Consider the following 20,282-nt stretch of genomic DNA (forward strand, 5'->3'; position numbering starts at 1 on the left):
CAAGCAAGGTTGTGCTGCTGGGACAAAGAACTCCCCTGTGGTTCCTGCAGAAAGCAGTGCCACGGCTTCAGTCCCCTCGCAGCTGATGCAGGGGCTGATCACCGTGGGGAGCTGTGCATTGTTAAGGACATTTTCCTGAGGCTTGGGTCTCTGGTTCTGCTCTCATTTCTTGCCTCTCATCAGTCATCTGAGTGCATATCACCACTGCAGTGTTTGCTGTTAAATGTGCTGAAGGTATTGGACATGTCTTTCAGCTAAAGACCCACCATTTGACTAAGGAGACATATCCACATTGCCATATTAATTGTGGTGCTTCCAAACGAGAGGCAGCAGCATTCACATGGCAGTCAATGAGACTGCTGTAGCAGATAGATGTTGGGATAGTCCAAAACACTATAGCCAAGAACATCACATTGAATGAAGTTCTTACTGGGACCTGATTTCTCATAGAAAGGAGGCCTCTCTCACATAGAAATGACTGGCATGTCACCAAGGATTATGGCTTCAAATGAGCAGCAGGTGAACTCTTAAGAAATAAAGATCACAGGCAACCTTTTGCTCTCAGTTACACTCCATTGACGTCAGTGTGGTTGCCTAGGGTTAACTCAGGCAGAATTTAGTTTCTTGTTTTTAATGCATATAGCTGAAGCCCCCCAAAATGCTTTTCAGCATATGGTGCAGTGTCTAAAAATATCATTAGCTACTCCTGGGCTACACATGCTGCAAAGTTCTTCCTGTCACAGCAACAGAAAAAAGCTATCTCATCCAGAAAAAGCTCATGGAGATGTTTCACATGTTGCAGCACGCTGTGCATGGTTCAGTGAAATTAAAGTGGATAGGGTGCCCCTGGGACTTGTGTGTTGCACACCTCCTGCAACAGGTTGTGGCAGCCTGCCATTGCTGGCAGGACGTGGCAGCTCCATTTTGGGTGTTCTGTTCTACTGGCAGACACGATATTGCATGGATGCAGGTCATTTTGAAACTTGAGTGTTTCTTCATACCACACCCACATGTTGTAACACCTTCCAGACCCTGTTTTGCTCCAGAGAGACGCTGTGGCATTTCAGAGATGCCATAGTGACAGGTGGGAAAGGTATTTACAGGCCAATGAATACAAATCACTTAGGAAAGCTAATTTCTACACTGTGTACAGGGCCACAATCTTCCACTCAAAGCCAGTTGTGCTAGAAGCTGTATGTTTGAAACGGAACTTTTTTTTTTTTTTTTTTTGTCTTGTGGCACACCTATGATCTCCTGCTTCTTGGCTTTTGCTCCTCCACACTCTAAAACTGTAATGAAGAACAACAAGTAATGACAGAGATTTAAAACTGGACATTTTTCAATCTGATACAAGGCATCACAGTACACAGATTTATTTCATTTTGCTTTTCCTTGGTTTTAGTTTTGATTGTTTTAAAGAGGTGCTGACAATAATAAAAATATTACTCACAGGAATTCTGGTATGAAATAGCCAGATTCTATTTTTTTCATAGTGCCTGTATTCACACAGTAACTGCTAACATCACCATCATCAAGCCGAGGTTGAATTTACTTCTTGCTGGGAGAGAGATTTTAAAAGGTGAAGTATTCTGGGATCAAAGTCAATGGAATGTGTTATATCCCTAACACATTCCTGTCCTGAAGCACCTCCTCATTTCTTCAAGAAGGGTTTTTGTAGGGAGATGTTCTCCTCTGCACAGTCCTTGTGGCCTGGAAATCCACACCACGTCCCTCCTTTCCCCACTTCCCTGGGGTTTTCAGTCAGGGCTCTGCTCTAACTGTTTGCAAATGTAGGTTTTCTTTCTTGCTTGCTGGGTTGTGGTACCATGTGATGGAGAGCATGTTTTGTGCATTGGCCACCACCCTGACCCTGCAGAGTGAAGTCTTCTGATGGCAGCCAGAGGATGAAGGACTGAAATCGGAGTCTGGGGAACAAGGGGTGTGCTTGCTTGTAGCATCTCTGTTTGGAGAAACGTGGGCACCTCTGACTCCCACCAGCTCAGCGCAGTGACAGCATTATCCCTGCAGAGAGAAAAGGGTTATTGAAGGTGGGAGCTTTTTCCCTGTTACAGTGTGGGGCTCACTGCTGTGGGCAGCACAATGGAATAGGGGACAGGTTTTTCTGCACAGATAAATTAATTTCCTATATTATGAAAAACCTGCATTCAGCTCACCTTCTGTGCTATATACACTAGTGCACAGTTAGCTAGCTGAATGACAGGGTATCTTCCTCTTTCATCAGTAGTTACACTATTTCACTATAGTAATTAGAGCTCATAACACTACATAATTTGGCCCCACCACAAAACATAGGCCAGCAGATTAGATTGGCCTTAGTCACTAGCAGATCGTGTGAGCTGAAAAAATTACAGGAAAGTTTATAGCAAGACAATAGCAAGAAATTAACGCAAATCTTAGATTTCCCAATACCCACAAAATCTCAGGAGAAGAAAAGATGACCGTTTTAGATTCAGGTATCAGAGCTCAGTAAGTGTTGAAATATTAGTAGGACATCGGAGATTTGTCCAGATGGCTGGGGGCAGAGGCCAGCTAAGTGTGCCTGAAACCCTGCAACTTAAACACAATAAGTGGGGCTTTGGGATGGGTCTGTGTTTCTTAGAGGACTTTAGAGAAAAACCTTTCCTTCATTTTGACAATTAAAAAAACTCAAACCCTGAACAAAAAAACCCCGACAAGTGCAGGGTAATGAACAGCAGCAGCATAGCTTATTCCCTCACATGTGACACTGAATACAGGATTTGCTATTACTGACACAAGCAACAATTCCTTATTGACCATGTGTGTAGCAGGTTGGGTTAAATCCCTTGGAGCTGGTGGTGGTAGCAGCTGCTTCCACTCAGGATCACTGTAAAGAAGTGAGTTACAATGTGTAATAAAAGAGCTAAAATGGTGTTTACCTCCTCCCCAAATGCTGGCATGCATTGTCAGAGGTGCCCTTTCCATGCCATACACCCAGGAGTGTGTGCTGCATTTAAGTAGTACTGGCGGCGTGGGCAGGGTGGACTGGGAGGTATGGTGGGCCCATATGGCAATGACACCATAATTCATTTCTGTGTAGGAAGGCACATGTGCAGGCTCACATGGTCAGATGGGTTTCACTGTCAAATGTTTTGTGGGGATGCCTGTATTTGAGAGTCCAGCAGCTTTGAGGTGGGAAGCAGCAAGACTGCACCAAGCACAGGGTTAGTGTGTGCAGGGACATGTACACGCATGCATCTCAGGGAAAGGCCACACAGTATACATCCTTCTGGGCTCTGTGTCCTTCTGAGCTCTGTGATGGCTGGAAGAGGCTTGGAGCAGTGACACGGGAGCTTGGGATTTGAAGACTACTTGTCTTTTGTATCTATACTCATCTGTTACCTTGGCAGGTTAGAGCTCACTCTTTTTCTGGCTTGATTGTTATGTATATGAATTGAGCTGAATCCTAGCCTCAGCTGAAACCAGGACAGTGACCCAGTCATTTTTTTGATTCTCGTTGCTGCTGAAAAGCAAGTAAAAATAGCCTAGCCTATTGTATAAAGCTTCAGATCTGGTCTCATGCTTCAGGACCATGTCTGTGTTGCATTCAGAAAGGTGACTGCAGGAGCAGCAGCACTAAAGCTGAAGACTAGTGGCCTCTGTATTTACTCAGGCAGGTTGCCAGCACTGACATTCACAACATTGCATTAAAATGGACACCGGTCAGGCTTGGTTAGTGCTGACTTGGATATTTCTGTGTGAATCACGAGATTCTGGGTGACTGGGGCCATTGACAAAGCAACTTAATTGGGTCCCTCTGCAAGAAGGAGTTTGTTCCCTAGCTGGACACTTTCTGCTGGAAATACCTTCCCTAGCCTGTCCACTTGGATGAACACCTGGCACCACCTTGGGAGATGACATCCCAGATGGTGATGTGGGGCAAAAGACAGTTTTCAAAGTATCCAGTGATCAAATCATGTTGCATTACTGTGTAAAACTGTCAGCCTCCAGCAGAGCACATGGACAAAGGAAGAAGAGATGAGGTATACAAAGAAAAATTCCAGCATTGTCCTGTTCTGCAAACAGTGAAGAGCAAATTTTCCCTCTTCATGGTGGGGGGGATGCCAAGCAATTCATTACCTGGAAGACAGTTATCTGAACTACTCAACAAACTCTCAAGAATTCTGACTTTCTTTGTGTTTATGTATTTACTAAAAAATATTGTATTTATTAAAAGTCACTCTGCAAACAATTTGCAAAGAGAAAAAAGGTAGCTAGATTAATGAGCACACTAGCACACGTTGTCTTTGTGCACTGAATTTCATGAACCAACTTCCGTGGAAAAGGTAAGCTTGTACACAAATCTTTGTGGGAACAGAGCTTTGCCTGCAACACCTCAAAGCCAGGGACTGCTTCTCATAATTACTTGTGTAGGCTGCTGGAACCTCATCTTGGCGGAGGCCTTGGGGCATGACTACAAATAACAACAGCTGTAAATAACAATTAGCTGTCAACTGTATGCATCTCAGCTTTGTTAGAAAAAAAAGCCCCAACACCCAACAAACAGCAAACCTGTAACTACTGGGAGTAAAAATGAAAGGAACATTTTGCTTTTATAAGGTAAACCTGGAAAATGCTTGGAATCAAAGAAAATTTGGTGTCACTAGTACTTAATTTCCACTGATTTCACTCTATACAGAAACTTCTTTCCATAATGGACACAGATGATCACTAGCTTCTCATATATATAGTTTGTTAGCTGTATGGCATGTGTAGTTGCAGAACAAAATAACTCCATCTCGTGCACATGTATCATCTCTACTCCCATTTATGATGTAAATTTACATCCTTTCAGTTTTGAGCAGTGTAGCAGAGGAAAATGGGTTATGGGCCCACCAGTCCTCCCAGTCCACCCTGTCGACACTGCTAGCCCTACCTGTAAAGCAGAGGAAATGAGAGGTTGGGAGCAGTTCGGTAATCCTAAAAATGCAAAGGCATTATTAATATTTAACAACCATCGCTGTTTCATGTGATTTCTAAATGCTGTAACTGGCAAGCAAAAGGTAAAGATTAATTTTTGGACTGGTACCGGATAGTGCAGTTTCAAAGTCCTTGGAACACAGCCCAGACAAGAATCCAGTGATGTAGAGGTCTTTGGTCAAGTCCCTCCATGGAGACAATTTTACCCTAAAAGACCAAGTTGCATTTCTATGGAGCGGATTAATTGGATGTGATTGGACTTAAATAAAACAAAAGAAATATTTCTAAGTTCAGCCATAAGTCAGGATTTCTCTGTTCCCTTGTAGGATTATTTTTGTTTCATTGTTGTCTTGTTGTTTTGCTTTGTTGTTGTTGCTAGCTCCAGAATTTCTGGAAGATCTTTGACACAAGTTTGGTGAGTGCTTCTGCCTTTATTCATCTTCAGAGGAACACTTGTCTAGGGGTCTTTGCTCCTAATCAGCTGTTGCATGTCCCCAAAGTAACACTGCCATTATGACGCCATGCCAAACCATTGGGATTCACACATGCATAGGTTGGCCAGCTTTACTCCATTTGCTCCTCAGAGGAAACACTGCCGAACTATAGACGTTAATTGCAGAAATGACTGTTATGAAGTGGTTGAAACCCAGAGGTTCAGCATGTAAAGGAAATTCCAGAGATCTCACAGAACCTTTTATGGTGATATGTTACGACTGCACATTCCCTTTCCTCAAACCATACCTTTTAGTGTAAAGCTCACATCCCGTCTGCTGATAACATGATGAAAAGTATCTGGAGTCCTGTTCCCAGGGCATCATCATCAATTAGATTCTCCCCAGCCTGTTTATTCGTCTTTTTCTCTTCTGCTCATACAGATGTTACCCCCACATCAGCCTTTCCACAGTGGCAAGACTGATTGCAAACACTCTTCATATAAACATTTATGCTGGAAAAACAGGGAGTACAAATGACGTGGCATTTTTTGAAAAAGATTATGTGATGAAGACTGTTGTGCTTAGGATGGGGCATGACTGTGTTATTCAGGAGACTGCCTCAGGTCCGATGCTCCTCTAAAGCTTCCTAGAAAATGAGCTCTGATTTTCAGTCTTTCACTTTAGGCAGAGACCTGGTGAATAATAAGATATTTCTGAAGGATTCATAATGTCAGTACTCAGCAGTTGTATTTCCCTTGGGCTACGGCAAGCCTCTACCCATGCCTCTGGGCTACTATTGATGTTGAAATTAAATGGTCCTTTTCTCCCAGGGTATAAATGTCACTCCCACTGTGGATATTAATTTTTTTTTTGGGGGTCTGTTTCCAGGACAAGGCTCTGCTTTTTCAGTGTGCTGCAGCAGTTCTCAAACACCAATCATCTCCTTTGCAAAGAAGGACACTTTCAGCCCCCAGTGCCAACCTCTAGCAAATACATCTGTTAAGAAAAGAAATGCAGGGCAACAGGTGGCATATTGCAGCCAATCATGAAAGGTTATAATAAGACGGAGGCAGAGTTGGGGAGAGACAGAGGAGAAAAAATGAAAAGAAGAGGGACAAAGCTGAAGGAAAATCCACTGGCAAGTATTTTTTCCACCACTGCACTTCCATGGTGCTGAAATAAAGACTTGGTGACTTTGCAGTGCTGGGATAGGGTACTGCCTTGGAAATGCATTTTCCCATTGTACTCCTGTCTGTTTGCTTAGAAGGAATTCAGAAGGGATTTGCTTTCTCTTGTTTCACGAGCCCCACGCTTTCACACTGACCAAAGTGGATACGCCCCAGCTGGCCATGTCCATCACTGCTGCCGGGTGGGAGAATTCCTGATTATACTTAGATCCTGCAGACCCCGCTCCGTCATTAGCAGAGAAGCACTGCTCGCACACCACCGTCCGAAATGCAGCCGGCTGGGAGATCCACACGCCTTGCCTGAAGGAGTCAGATGCCTCCTGGATCAAACATGAATGACCTGCTGAAGGTCCCCCTGGTGCACGTCCTCACTCTGGCAGCCTTCAGCTTGGCCACAATGCCCCTGAAAGGTTTGTTCAGAGGGGCTTTTGCCCTGTTCTGCTTCTGCCACTTGCTGAAGGAGGTTTTACAAAGCGGAAGAAGTCTCTGGTAATGGTGGGGTGGGTGGTGCAGCAGCATTCCTGAAAAGGATGAAAATGTGCTGCTTTCAGTGGTCATGTCACTTTTTAAAAGGATAGCAGTGAAAATAATCTCATATTTGTATCTGGGACTGAAGGTTCTTTGTCTGGGAAGAGCATGTAGTCCTGTTGTAATGGGCAGGGGAGACCTTTGGAGTCAGCCTGAGTGGGATGGACATTTGTCATGTCAAAGGAAGCTTACAGATTTTAATGGCTGGTAGCACCCACTGCTGCAGAGTCCAAGATTTGTGGTGTTCCACATGCCTGTGTATGCTTATAAACATATAGATATCAAAGAAGAAGTAAATAGCTATAATGTCTTTACAGAGCATACATATATAAATACAAATATGCATGGTTTGTATTGCATACCGCATAAAAGTTATTATATCTTCTTCCTCTGTTGTGTGCATGCATAGACACAGACACAGGCACACATACTGCTGCATGGTGATTGTCAGGAGCCATTCAAACTGTATCAGAAATGTTGCAGTTTCAGGAAAACAAAATAAAAAAACTTCAAGGAGGATGCCGGTAGTCACCTGTCAGGCCAACATTGTTGGTCTTGCAGGGCTGTGCTCTTACCATTGTTAGTCAGGTTGGCCTCAAAATGGAAAGAAAAAGAGGTCAATTTTTTAGAAAAAGTTCTTAAATAAATGTGTTAATTTTTTCCTAAGGCAATAAAGTAAGTTGGTGAAGGCTGGTCTTTTTGAAAGCTGTGGTAAGACAGGATTGGAGAGGCAAGAAAAGTGAAGAGGAAAGGGATTGATTTTTTGCTGGTGGCGTAGTGCAACAAAGAGATACACATCCTTTCCTAAAACACCGCAAGTAGCTGAATTGCCTTGTTCCCCAGGAAAGGCTGAAACTACAGCCCAGTGATGCCCTATAGGGGTTGTGCACCACGAGCTGGAAACATGATTGAGCAGCTTTTGACTAGAGGAGCTGCAGTATCTCTGGGCATCTGCAGTGCTGCAGGGCAGACTAGCTCTGTTATATCCTTTGTTTTGTTTGCCTGGCTTGTCTTGTTTCCAAAGTGGGAATCCAAAACCAAAGCCAAGCAACTTGGGAGCTTCTGGTGGGCTGGGGATAGAAGGGGATTTGGCTTTCTCATGGCCCCGTGACTGGCCTTGGGTCATTTTGCTATCTTGGAAACTATAGCTGACGTCCAGAAAAATGGTACCTGTGTGGCTTTAGAGATATGTAAGTTAATTGATTTTTCAATGCTATTTAAAGACATAGGGCTACCTAAAAAATGTCAGAGAGACTCAATGGGTGTGCACAGAAAGGTCTGAGGCCATTTCTATGATAAATATATCCACATGTTTAGATTTTATTTGCCCATGTTAAAATCTAGTAATGAAGGCATGGTAAGTGTTGATTGCTTTCCTGAGAGAACACAGGCTGACACCCACACCTGACTCTTTTGGGTGGCTTTTAGAAGCAGGCACCGGCTCAGCCATTTTGGGGCTCCCTCTTTGCCTCATGACAAAATGGCGGTGCGCTCCACCACCCACTATCCCCTGCAGACACACCGCATGTTCCTGGCCTCCTGCCCCTCTGCCCCCTCGCCCCAGCTGCAGGAGCACTGCTTTCATCTCCCTGCTGGCCCAGCACTCAGTTTTAACATCAGAAAGGTAAAAAAAGAGCATATGAGAAAATTACACACCGCTGTTACTCTTTGAGGATGTAGAATTTGGGAAGATGGCTATAAAAAAAAAGATGCCCTTCTACTTTTTTTTACCATAGGTAAAGTACTGTTGGTTCGGACAGTATTTTCTATGAGTATGGGGCTTGATTCTGCCTTAATTGTCGCATGCTGGCTTTCAGGAGGTGGCAGCTCAGACCGCACGTAGGCAATAAGGCTAAAGATAATTTTGTCATACATTGAATTAAAGAGATACCATGAAAGTACTTAACTGTTGCTAGTGAATTTATTTAATAAATAAACTGGCTGTTGGTACAAATCTAACTTTGCTCTTCGTGAGAATGGCCATGCTTATCATGACAACACAGTTATAAAGCCCGTTGCTTTGAATTTTAACTGCTGTAAAAATTTACGTTTCTCAAGATTAAAAAAACATCCTTCCAGAGATCAAGGCATGCGGACAAAAGCAATAAAAACATGCTATATAAAATTAGGTTGTAAAACTCCATTTCAGACAGGCTTAATGCTATCAAAACCCAATAAACTCTGTCACGAAATAGCAATGTCCCATTTGAAGTAGGCAGGATAGCCATCAGTGGAGGGGTCATTGTCCTAAGACAACCTTTAGTAACAGAGAAATTTATGCTTTATGAAAATCTTCCATTTGGTTTCACTGGCATTGGATTCATCTGTGGTGGCATACAAATGATGACTTCTATCTGGCGTGACCCAAAATGACCCTATAAACTGAAGCTTGATACAATTTGAAGCAGTGATCTTAAACAATCAATCTGACACAGACGTTTTTTAACTAATGTTTAGTTAATATAATCTTTACTGCTACCTTAGCTGTAGTTTTAAGATCTTTTTATGTAAAGTATAGGCATTACCAATTATGCAATCTGAAGTTTTATAATCTAGAAATATTATTGAGGCAGATTAATTCTAATGACATTTCAAAAGCATTAGGACTTTACATAAACCTGATAGCGGAAGCCAATCCTTTCTTCCTCTAGCTTCATTCCAGCTGAACTCCAATAACATTCTAATTTTCACTCCTATGTAAATTCAAAGAGCACTAAGGTAAAGACTTTTTATTATTCTCAGGCACTTAAATTGGAGTGTTTTGTATTTTGTATTTTGCCTTTTTTTTTTTTTTTTTTTTTAGGAGGGGTAATATTAATGTAGTTTATTTTTTGCTTGCATTTAAATCTTTTTGTACTGATGAGGGCCAGCAGATACTGTGCAGGAAGGATTGTCTTGTGAAAAGACATGCAGTGTGCCAGATACTCCTACAGTCAGCGAGGAGCAGGAAGTTTCCTGTATCCACTGTACATTTTCAAGGTGCTGTTTCAGGAACATGGTATGAAACTAGTTTATCTCAGCACAGCTGCCAATGAAATCCAGTAAAACAAATATTGGATGTGTGTCCCTCACAGCCATAGATTAAAAGTAATTCAGGCGTCTTTGGAGGCAATGGCTGCAATGCATACCATGCACAGGGGAAGCGATTCACTACACATATCCTTTGATCCCTTCCAGACGTGCTTCCAGTCTTTTACCAGGGTGACAAAAAATGTTTCTAAAGATACATTCAAATAATGTATGATGACAGGTCTGTGATAATAAGCACCAGACACAGCTATTAGACTTCTAACCCTGGTGCTACTTGGTTAGAATAGGTGAGAAAAAAATATGTGCTAGTCATGCCACAACTCTGGAAGACTTGAAGAGCCTTTACAAGCCTAGGTTTGAAAAGCATAGTGCTATATAACAGTTTTGTTCTTTTAAAAAGAGAGAAATAGTTGAGCGGAACAAATCTCGTATTAATGACACAGAAGCCCAAATCTCATGCATCATGTTAATAAGGAGGCACTATGCCCACCCCAGGGGCAGGTCAGCTAAGCTTCCATTTGTGTGCTGTTCCTTGCACTTCCAGCCCATGCAATGCCATCCTTGTAGCAGGGGGACAGCCTCACCTCTGTCCTCGCAGTATGCCACCGGGTGCCATGCACCTTGGGGGAGAGGAGGGTTAGAAACAAGGGACACACTGGGCTTGTTGGAGATTCCCCATGCTTGGGTCCCTCTGTTTTACACTCTCTGGAGAGAGCACAAGGGAAAATGCAAAACCTGCAGCAAAACAACAGAAGGCTGCAGCTACAAATGCAGAGAGACCTGTATTACAGCGAATGTGTGGAGGGTGTGCAAAGCACCTCTGCCTTGAGGAAAAATCCCTGGGGTGACCCTGCAGGGACACAGTTGCCTCCACCAAAGGGGTTTGGCAACCTCTATCCAGGAGGCACTGGGAGGTTTTCTCATTTCCTCTTCCTTCTCACAGCTCCCTTCATCAGCACTCCTCTGGAAACTGTGGATGTGCTGGTAGAGGACATCGCCAAGTTTGTCTGCATAGTGGAGTCGTACCCTGAGCCAGAGATTACGTGGACACGCAACAGCATTCCCATCAGGTAGGGAGCAGCCCAAGCCCTCTCTAGCATCTCCTTCCAAAACCATCAGTTTCTTTCATGATAAAGGAAATATCTGGAAGCATCAAAATGGGTCTGTGGCAGGGAGGAGGGTGAGTGGCTGTAATTATACAGGAGTCTGCATTCCTTAGGCAGTGATAGGAGCACCAGGGGGGTGCTAGTGGATTCACACACTTGACCTTGGAGACAGTTGTTTTTTGCTGCAAGCAGTGCAAGGAATTTGCTCTCCAGCTTCAGAAAATGCAATCTGCTCTGTTGCTCAATTTACGCATTTACTAAGGAGGAGGATGCTTTATAATATTTGAAAGGATTATTGCCAGACTTTTTGCCTGAGTGTCTGCAATGTATTTGGAAACTTTGCATGGAAGGGGTCATATCATGCCATTCTTGTTTGCTTCTGGTGCTGGATCTGACTGTAGGAAACTGTTTTGTGGTTGTCGTGTGTCATGCACTCTCAGATATTAACCACAAGTCATCAAGGTGCTACTGAAGAAGGAAGACTTGGAAATAACGTTCTGGAAGCTGCTACCACTGCGTTAACTCTGCTGCTGTAGACAGGTTCTTGCAAAGTAAACTGTACCTGATCTTCCAACTCTGAAATCACATAACATCTGACACATGGCTTCCCATCAGTTTCTCATTCCAGGTCACTGTTAGTGACTCCCTCTATAAGGGAAAATTACAGAACAATCCTTGTGTAACACAGTTAAGGCCCATTCTCCACAAGAGATGTCCATGTTAGGCAGATGGTCACCACAAGCACGATTCCTGAAAATCCAAAGAGCCCTTGAACCATTGGCTTGGGAGACTCCAAATAAACCAGCAGCAGAAGCAGGCCTTACTGCTAGGAAGACCCTTTAAGAACAGGGGAAGAGCAGATTGCTATACATATGCATGCTGGCCTTCAGAAATCTTTTTTTCGTTGCCTGCAACAGAACCTTAGCAAAATCCCTGTCCTAAACCTCTGATCCCAGCCTTGTTGTAGGATGGAGGTCTGGATTTCCATGGATGTTATTTCCAAATCAGGTTACTTTTCTCCTAATTTCTTCCATGCCTGAAAAGCAAAGCTGGGAGGGGAAGCCATTCATTCAAGACCATGGTGATTATATGCCTTTTCCTCTCCATGATCTTTAAAATTTCACTCTCTCTATGTTCTAAGTTCATATGAAAACTAGATCTTTTCTCACCCCGGTCCCCACTTCCAGAAGCCCAGCACAACTTTCTAAAACTCATCACACTCTCTCTGGGATACAGTGCACATTTCATAATATTGACCAAAAAGGAAAATACTGGTCAAAAAAGCTCTGCTGGTGAGGCCAGAGAACTCAGGTGCTTCTTCTTTTGCTGGGTCTTCTGAAGTAACATTAATAGCAGCAACTATTTCACTTTCCCAAAGTTGTGATGGCATTAAAAGTCAGTGCTGACCAATACAAAAGCTCAGACCAAAGACAGGGAGATAGACCAGCTGAAAATACTTCTGTTACTTTCCAAGAACACTGATGAAAATATTTGTACAATGGAAGAGGATCAGATTAATGGACTTTTTCTGAGAAAAAATAAAGTGCCTCTGTGTGTGTATATATCAAACTTCAAAGGGGCTTGTTATTGCAAGCAATAAATATCAGTTATTTTATTTAGAAAATTTTCTTCTCTTGCTAAGGTCTCAGTACTTTGAACAAAGAGCTACGCTAACCTTCGTAACAAAACAGCATGTAAACATTCAGCTTCAATGGGAACAGTGCCAGGACAGAAGCTCTTGTCAGAGCTATTCTTCTGGAAGCACCTTGGCTTTTGGCATCAAAACTTGTGCAGGTAGACCAGCCGTGCCCTGTGTTAAGTGAAATGGTTACCTGCCCCATTTCCCAGGGCAGGGCTGCCCAGTGTGAGCCTTCCTCAGGGAAAGAATGGAATGGAGCCTGAGTGTCTTTTACACAACAGATGAGTTAATTGTATTTTCTTCCCAGGGTGGAAAGATGAGGGAGATACAACAGTGAAAGTTGAAAGGCTGTTGAAAGAAAAGATATGCCTGTAACACCATAAATGGCACATTCTGATTACTTGGTGACTGCTGTAAGATTTTTAACAGTAAAAGACAAAACAGGACATACTTAGACATGAGGTAGTTGTGATAGCTTGGGAGACAATCCTCAGCGCAGATCCTTTTTGCTAACATTTGTCAGAATCAGAGGCCAATTGCATGAAAATGCTTCCAAAAAGCATCAACGAAGGTGTGAAAAATCAAACATGGAGGAATTTATGAATGCAAATCTTGTTCCACTAAAGTTTTGCTATGCTTCTCCAGTTTTGCAATGAAAATCAGAGATCAGCCCTCTGCTTTCTCACCACCTTTCCTTCTGTCTCTCCCTTGCTCTCACACATGTACACGCACACATCCCCCCACACACTGACGATACTCACATATAGAATTGGTCTTTGCTCCGCAGATTTTGTTACAATATCCCATACCTTTGTAGCTCCAGCTTCAGGGCTTTTCTTGACTTCTCTGAAGCCTCCAGATTAAAGCCCACTGTCATTAAACTGTAGCCAGCTTTGCATCCTCTAATCTTTAGATGTCTTTTTTTCTTCAGCACATTTCTTTGCTTGTTTGTTGGTTTGGCTTTTTTTCCAAAAAATAGACAAAACCACTCCTGGATGCAGACACAAAAGTACTTGGTTTTTGGTTTGCATCTTTTCTTCACAACAGTAAAAGCTTTCCATAACATTATCTGTTTAGTGAAAAAACCCTTTTCAAAAAAAAAAATTCTGAAGAAGGTTTCTTTAAAAAACATCAACCGGTTCCAGTTCCTATATGGGCTATCCTTTCTTTGGACTGAGTGATTATACCTAAAACAGGACCCAGGTGGTTGAGATTACTTGTGCTCGTACCTGTCCTTGGCCTGACAGAAATCCAACCGTGATACCTACTTACTTAAGCAATACCTGACTGGAGGAAGAATTGCCACCATGCTGGTGGCAGTCAGGAACTGCATGGTCTACTGAGGACCCAACCGAATCTTGAGTCCCAGCTCAACATTTTCAGTGCATTCCCTTCTCTCTGCAGGTTGAAGATAAAAAGCAAGACATATTGCTGTTTGTACTGCCATCGGTAGTCTGCAGATACAAATTCAATTCCCCCTCTCCGTTCTTGGCTGTCCCCTCATCCCTGACAATCTGTGCTGTGCCCTGCAGGCTGTTCGACACCCGGTACAGCATACAGAGGAACGGGCAGCTCCTGACCATTTTGAGCGTGGAGGACAGTGATGATGGGGTGTACTGCTGCACAGCGCATAACGGGGTTGGAGCAGCCGCGCAGAGTTGTGGGGCTCTTCAAGTGAAAATGCGTAAGTGAGAATGTAATTTGTTCCTGACATCACCTGAGCATGTAATTGAGATCCTGAGCAGACCCCCACCCCCCGGTATGGCTCCTGAGGGTCTGTGTTCAGGGCACACCAATGTTCTTATGGGGCTGGGTGCAGTCTCTGGAAGCAGAGACATGGCATACTGGATCTTAACTAAAAGCAGTCATCATTATTCACTTTGAACAGCACACACTTGTGCTAGGATCAGAGGGACTGTTTGCATGGCAGAGGATAAAAACCAATGCTTTGAAGAACGACCTTTGTACAGAACTTTGTAGAAACCGCACAATTTGATAGATTAGACCTCTGTAGTAATACTGCATAAATCCCTTCTGAATTTTAAACACAAGATTTCCCTAATCAGATTTATACCTAAGGATGGCAAAAGCAAGTAAATGCTGTTCAGATGTTCTTAGCAGTAATCATGAAAGGTCTGGAGCACTACGGTGCAAATGTCATCATCCCACGTGGAAGGCAGAGAACTGGTTCTTGCAAAGGGCTATATACGTGCTGAGCTCAGTGAAGCTGAACTCACATGGCTGCAATTATTTACATAAACACTTGAAAGGGTAGCTGAGCTATATCCTGGCTGAAGCATGAGGGTGATCCTCCAGGTCTGGTAATTCTGGGGCTCTCTTGCACCCCAGTTGCCTGCAGGTGGGAGCCAGGAGGTCATGCTTGCTGAAGGTCGTTTTTCTGCTGATTCGGTATTGTGCAAGGGAGGCAAAACATCAGATCTCTCCAAACATTGAGATGAAGATCTTTTTTACTCAAGCTCAGAGTAAGCTAAGCCATGTTTTTCTTTGGGTAAAATTAATGTAAAGTTGTCCCATATTAAGTTTAACGGAGTTTGATTGTTTTGTTCTTTAAGGATCCTTTCTCCTTTTTACTAGTGTAGTTTTAAATGCTTCAGTTAGGGACATTAGTTGAGTTTACCTGCCCTTCTTCTTGAGCTAGAGACAAGCCTGGTTTAAAACTATTTCAAAACTGGTTTACTGCAGATATGAGCTTTCACACAAGACACTGTTTATGCAGTGAAGAATGTCAAAACCTGGAATGCAAATGTTCTTCATTATTGGAAATACTCTTCTCTGGATTTGGATTTTAGTCCAGGTCCTAATTCAAATGACTGTCAAACTCCACTCCTGACAGCAAATAACCCATGCAAGTTAGGTGCTTTTGTGTCCATCAACTGAAACTCTGAATGCTGTGCTTAAGAAAGTTCTTTTCTTTCCAAGGCAGCTCACGACCTACTAAGACTGCTCTATCTTTCAGCAATGTACAGAAAAAGCAGCAGAGATTTTGTTGTCACTTCTGAACTTGGCCTCTTCTGGTATCTCTTAGCTTCAGTTCAGCTTTAATTTTTGACTTTTGAAATTTTAGGACCCAAAATAACGCGACCGCCCACAAATGTGGAAATAATAGAAGGGTTAAAGGCTGTTCTTCCTTGCACTACAATGGGGAATCCAAAACCTTCTGTTTCATGGATCAAAGGAGAAACAGTTGTAAAGGTGAGCAGAGAATGAAATTTAATTAATGCTAACTATTAGCTAAATGTTCTGTGTTAAAGTGTTAGCATCTATTACAGCATTTGTAAATTCTAGAAGCTAGGAAGCAAGCATTTGAAAAATCCAGGGCTCATCTCATAAATGTCTGCATCTGCAATAATTCTGCCTGCAAAACAAACAGTTTCTGTGTATCTATATTTTATACTATATGTATTTATTACTACTAAGCATGGCCAAATGCTGCTGAATACACTTGTGAGTGCTCTCAGAAATAAGAGCTACTGAGCTGCTTAGCTAAGATTCAGGTGGCTTTTGAAGCTGATGTGCAAACAAGGGTGGGTGTCGTGATAACACTCGGCAGGGGACCTGGCCTCAAATCCTTCAGCTGTAGGACAACACAAACAATTTACACGTGTGTAAACCCAGTCTTTGCAAGTGGATATTTGGTGCTGCTTCTGTTCAGCCTGTGTGTAAAGACCTCACCTTGATCTCTCCTTTCTCTGGCAGGAGAGTGCTCGTGTTGCTGTCCTTGATTCAGGGAATTTAAGGATCCACAACGTTCAGAGAGAAGATGCAGGACAATATCGATGTGTAGCCAAGAACAGCCTGGGTACAGCCTATTCAAAACCTGCAATGGTGGTAGTGGAAGGTGAGTAATGCTTGTATCGGCCTCCAGCTTCATGTGCCAGCTCCTGCAGTGTCACAGTGATGCCAATAAAAATGTCCTAGGGGGTGACCCAAAAGGCAGAGGAAGGGAAAGGAAAGGAAGCAGAGTGAGAAACAGAGCAAGTTTGTCCACAGCTGCTCCTGTTGCTGGCTGATGGTGAAAGGGACCATCTGTGGAGGGTCCTTGTCCACAGCTGCTATGGCTCTGGTAGTATATTTGCCTGAGTAAGGACTCCCAAATATGTTTTTCCTTCTGACTGATCGTTTCCAAGGTGCCATCTTGTTTCTTGTTTGAAAAGTTCCCCCAGACCCACAGGTTTACGCTATGGCTTCTGGAGATGGACAAGTAGAAAGCTGATGGCCCTAGAAACTTGCTGCAAAAAGCCTGATCAGAGAGAGCTGCAGCTGCAAACAGTGAAGCATTTTGCAGCATTATGTCCCTGTCCTATTCCTCTGATTTTCCGTCTGAATTGGTTGATTCTTCTAGTAAGCAGAACTTTTCTCTATGAGGACTTGAACATTTTCTCTCTGCTAAACCAAACACCGGATAGATTTTTCAGTTTCTGGTCTTTATGTCCTCAGTGTCTGTCTCTTATTTACAGAAGGTGTTTGCTTTGTGGTAGAAATCATCACCAGTTTCAGAGTGCTGAGACCAGTGGACTGCAGGGGAACTCAAATGTAGGCATATGAAGCACTCAATGTTCTTCAATCCTATAAGAGAAGCTGGATAAAGCAAGATTATGTGGAGTGGGAAGAGGGATGACTGATTTAGTAGAGGAACTAATTTTTATTTCTTATTCAGAATGACTGTACTGTGGAAAGTGGAGAAGGGTCTCCATTTGCCTAGTAAGCTTCAAAGATTGTTGTAGGTTACATTTGTCCTGGGACTATCATAGGTTACTTAGGGTGCAATCCCATTTCTAAGATGACCATTGACTTTCTTCTGGGAGAAGGATTGGGTGTATTAGATCCAGCTACAAAACACTGTAGGTCCGCTGTTTCCTTAAAAAAAAAAAAAAGACCATTAAGTTTACTTTTTTTTCTCTTTTAATATTTACATACTCAAACTTCAAGTATGTTAGAAATTCCTTAAATAGCTTTAAAACAGGAAGGCAGCTATTTCTAATCTAGATTCAGAGCTCTGTACTTTTCCTGAGCTGAAAGCGATGAGGCAGACTGAAGACACTTGGATCTCGCTGTGAACAGCTTGGGTCCCGGGTTTTGGTTGGGCCCTGTCATTGAGACAGTGGTCAAAGGCTTGTCAAGAATTAACTGTGAATGGCAAATGCTTGGTGCCATGCATGCAACACCCCCTTCCCTGCTGAAGGGCCTCAGTCACTGGGATTTTATTGCTCCGGATCTACCAGAGCCAGCTAGGGAATCTAGAAGTGGTCTGGAACCGCAAGAAAATCCAGGCTGCTAAGGTCAATACATTGTTTTGTCCCTGTCTCCAGAATTATGCAGCTGCTTGTTAATTCAAGGAGTGCTCAAATAATCTACAAATAACCTACTTGCAAAATAGAGCCTGTGTGTGCTCTTTTTAAAATGAGGAAGATCAGTTCTTAATTAATCAATGGGAGCTCAGTGCTCCCACACAAACTAACCCCTCATGTTCCATGCATGTGTTGGGTGAACAAAGCAATGCTGTTCTCCAGGCTTGCCTTGGTTTCTCTGGTAGGGCACCCACATAATATGCTTCGTTTCAGGCTGCCACCCAAACTAGACTGGTGAATGTTTGTTTCACTTATTTGGCTTCCAAAATCCAAATGTAATAATCCTACCTGCAGCTTGCTGTGTATACAGATCCGTTCCCCTCCCAGTATTTTAGATTAATTCTTATGGATGTTTGGCATATATACATGTGCACACACCTGTGCATGCCCACATGTATGCGCACACACACATGCATCCTCCTCACACACTTTTTTCATCATTATTTTTAGTATCCCTCCCCTCCTACCTCTCCTACCCTCTTAGTATCAGCATTTTAAAATAACTCCAAGTACGTAATAATCTAAATCTCAATGCAGGAGGTTCACACTTCAGTCAGTCTTCTTTGAGCATTCGCTATGTTCAGAAAACTTACATTAATATGCTCTTTGTTGCTCCTTTGTAATAACACTACAATATTTTTTCTTAAATCTTGGTGCTACTGTTCACTGGACTTACCACTCTGCATCGTGTAGCTTAATATTGAAACAAAAATGACTAAGCATGGCTGGTTAACTATGAATATTTAATCCTGAAGCAAATGCCCATTCAAAGAGCAGTGCAAATATTTATGCCTAGCTAAATCTAGATCAGGCGGGTACTGATTTCTGAAAGAGGCGTCTAATTTTCTGTTGTGAGCTTCCATTTTAATGGGTTCAGAGTTAGTCCTTCAATTAGTATCAGCCATTGTCCAAAGTGCAGAGTTGTCTAAGTTTTTGAAAGATTGACCCTCTGCCTTCTGCAGGCTGTCAGGCTCCTTAATGCATGTAGGGTCAGGCATACGCTTAAATGACTTGCTAAAGCTGAGCCCATAAACTACAGCAAGTCTCAAACATATAAAATTATCTATGCTGGATCCAGTCATTCAAACTTATGATAGTCTTGGCCCCGGCATTTACACCACTGAGGTGCCTTACAGTCCTACTTCTTGTCTGGTTTCAGCAAAACAGTTTGAAAAATGCTGCTATTTTGATTTTCCAAATATTTTTCTCCTTTCCTTGTTGGCTTTCCTCAACATTTATAATACTGGCCTCCATTTATTACTTTTAAAGCACAGTTTTAATATTTTTAAGCTTTATTATTTTTAAAGCAAAGTCAAAATAATCTGAGCAACGATTTTAGGTGTATATTCAGGTGCAGCCCTTGTTAGGAAAAAAGAAAGCAGTGGAGGCATTTCTGAGTGGAACTCAGATTTTTCAGTTGTTCCTGATTTTCAGCAGTGAATGGGGGGAAGGAGGTAAGGATCCCCTGGATGCTGGCCCCTGCATAGAATGATCCCTAGCCAGTGCAGCCTGCTTCCTCTCCTGGGGCATGTTTCAGGCTCCAGAGTTCAGGTGATGAACTAATGAACTCTAACCAGTTAATGAGCTTTAGTGTTCAGAACTGGGTCAAGATTTTAATTAAATAGGTTGAAAAAAGCCTGTCCTTTTGTGTTTTTCCCCAAGTTTGAGCCAAACCCACGTAAGCTAGACAACATGATGGTGAAACAGATTCTCTCTTTAAAAGTCATAATCCGTTAGGGGTGGAAACATGATCATAATGGACCTGACTACTAGGTCTGTGGGAAGAGCTGGGATCTTCACTGGGAACTATGCAGAGTCCATGGGCAGAACTGCCCTCACTGAAAGGCTGCCTGGGGTGCCTGGAGGGTGTTAAAAGGAGAAGCAGAGCATGAGGCATCCCCATGATTTAATACCAATGAGCAGGCACAGGAGGTGAGAGGCAGGGAAGGGACACAAGAGGCAAGCATTGACCAAGAGAGCCAAGCGAGTGACTAAGGAAGCTAGGTGACTGTCCTCCTGAAGGGGGGTGG

At 42.9% G+C, this 20,282-nt stretch overlaps 1 protein-coding gene across 1 annotated transcript in view; it reads left to right on the plus strand.

Annotated features, from left to right (window-relative positions):
* Positions 1-6,911: 6,911 nt before the first annotated feature.
* LOC104471359 (muscle, skeletal receptor tyrosine protein kinase-like) overlaps positions 6,912-20,282 on the plus strand; it is a gene marked incomplete at its 3' end in the record, with an annotated part of 29,993 nt that continues 16,622 nt past the window's right edge. Inside the window, exons 1-5 of the mRNA XM_010086683.1 lie at positions 6,912-6,990; positions 11,082-11,208; positions 14,416-14,567; positions 15,969-16,096; positions 16,601-16,742. Of these exons, the coding sequence (XP_010084985.1) occupies positions 6,912-6,990; positions 11,082-11,208; positions 14,416-14,567; positions 15,969-16,096; positions 16,601-16,742 (628 nt within the window). The remainder of the gene's footprint in view (positions 6,991-11,081; positions 11,209-14,415; positions 14,568-15,968; positions 16,097-16,600; positions 16,743-20,282) is intronic.

This window comes from Pterocles gutturalis, unplaced genomic scaffold (genome assembly GCF_000699245.1).
Source record: "Pterocles gutturalis isolate BGI_N339 unplaced genomic scaffold, ASM69924v1 scaffold15201, whole genome shotgun sequence".
Lineage (NCBI taxonomy): Eukaryota > Metazoa > Chordata > Aves > Pterocliformes > Pteroclidae > Pterocles > Pterocles gutturalis.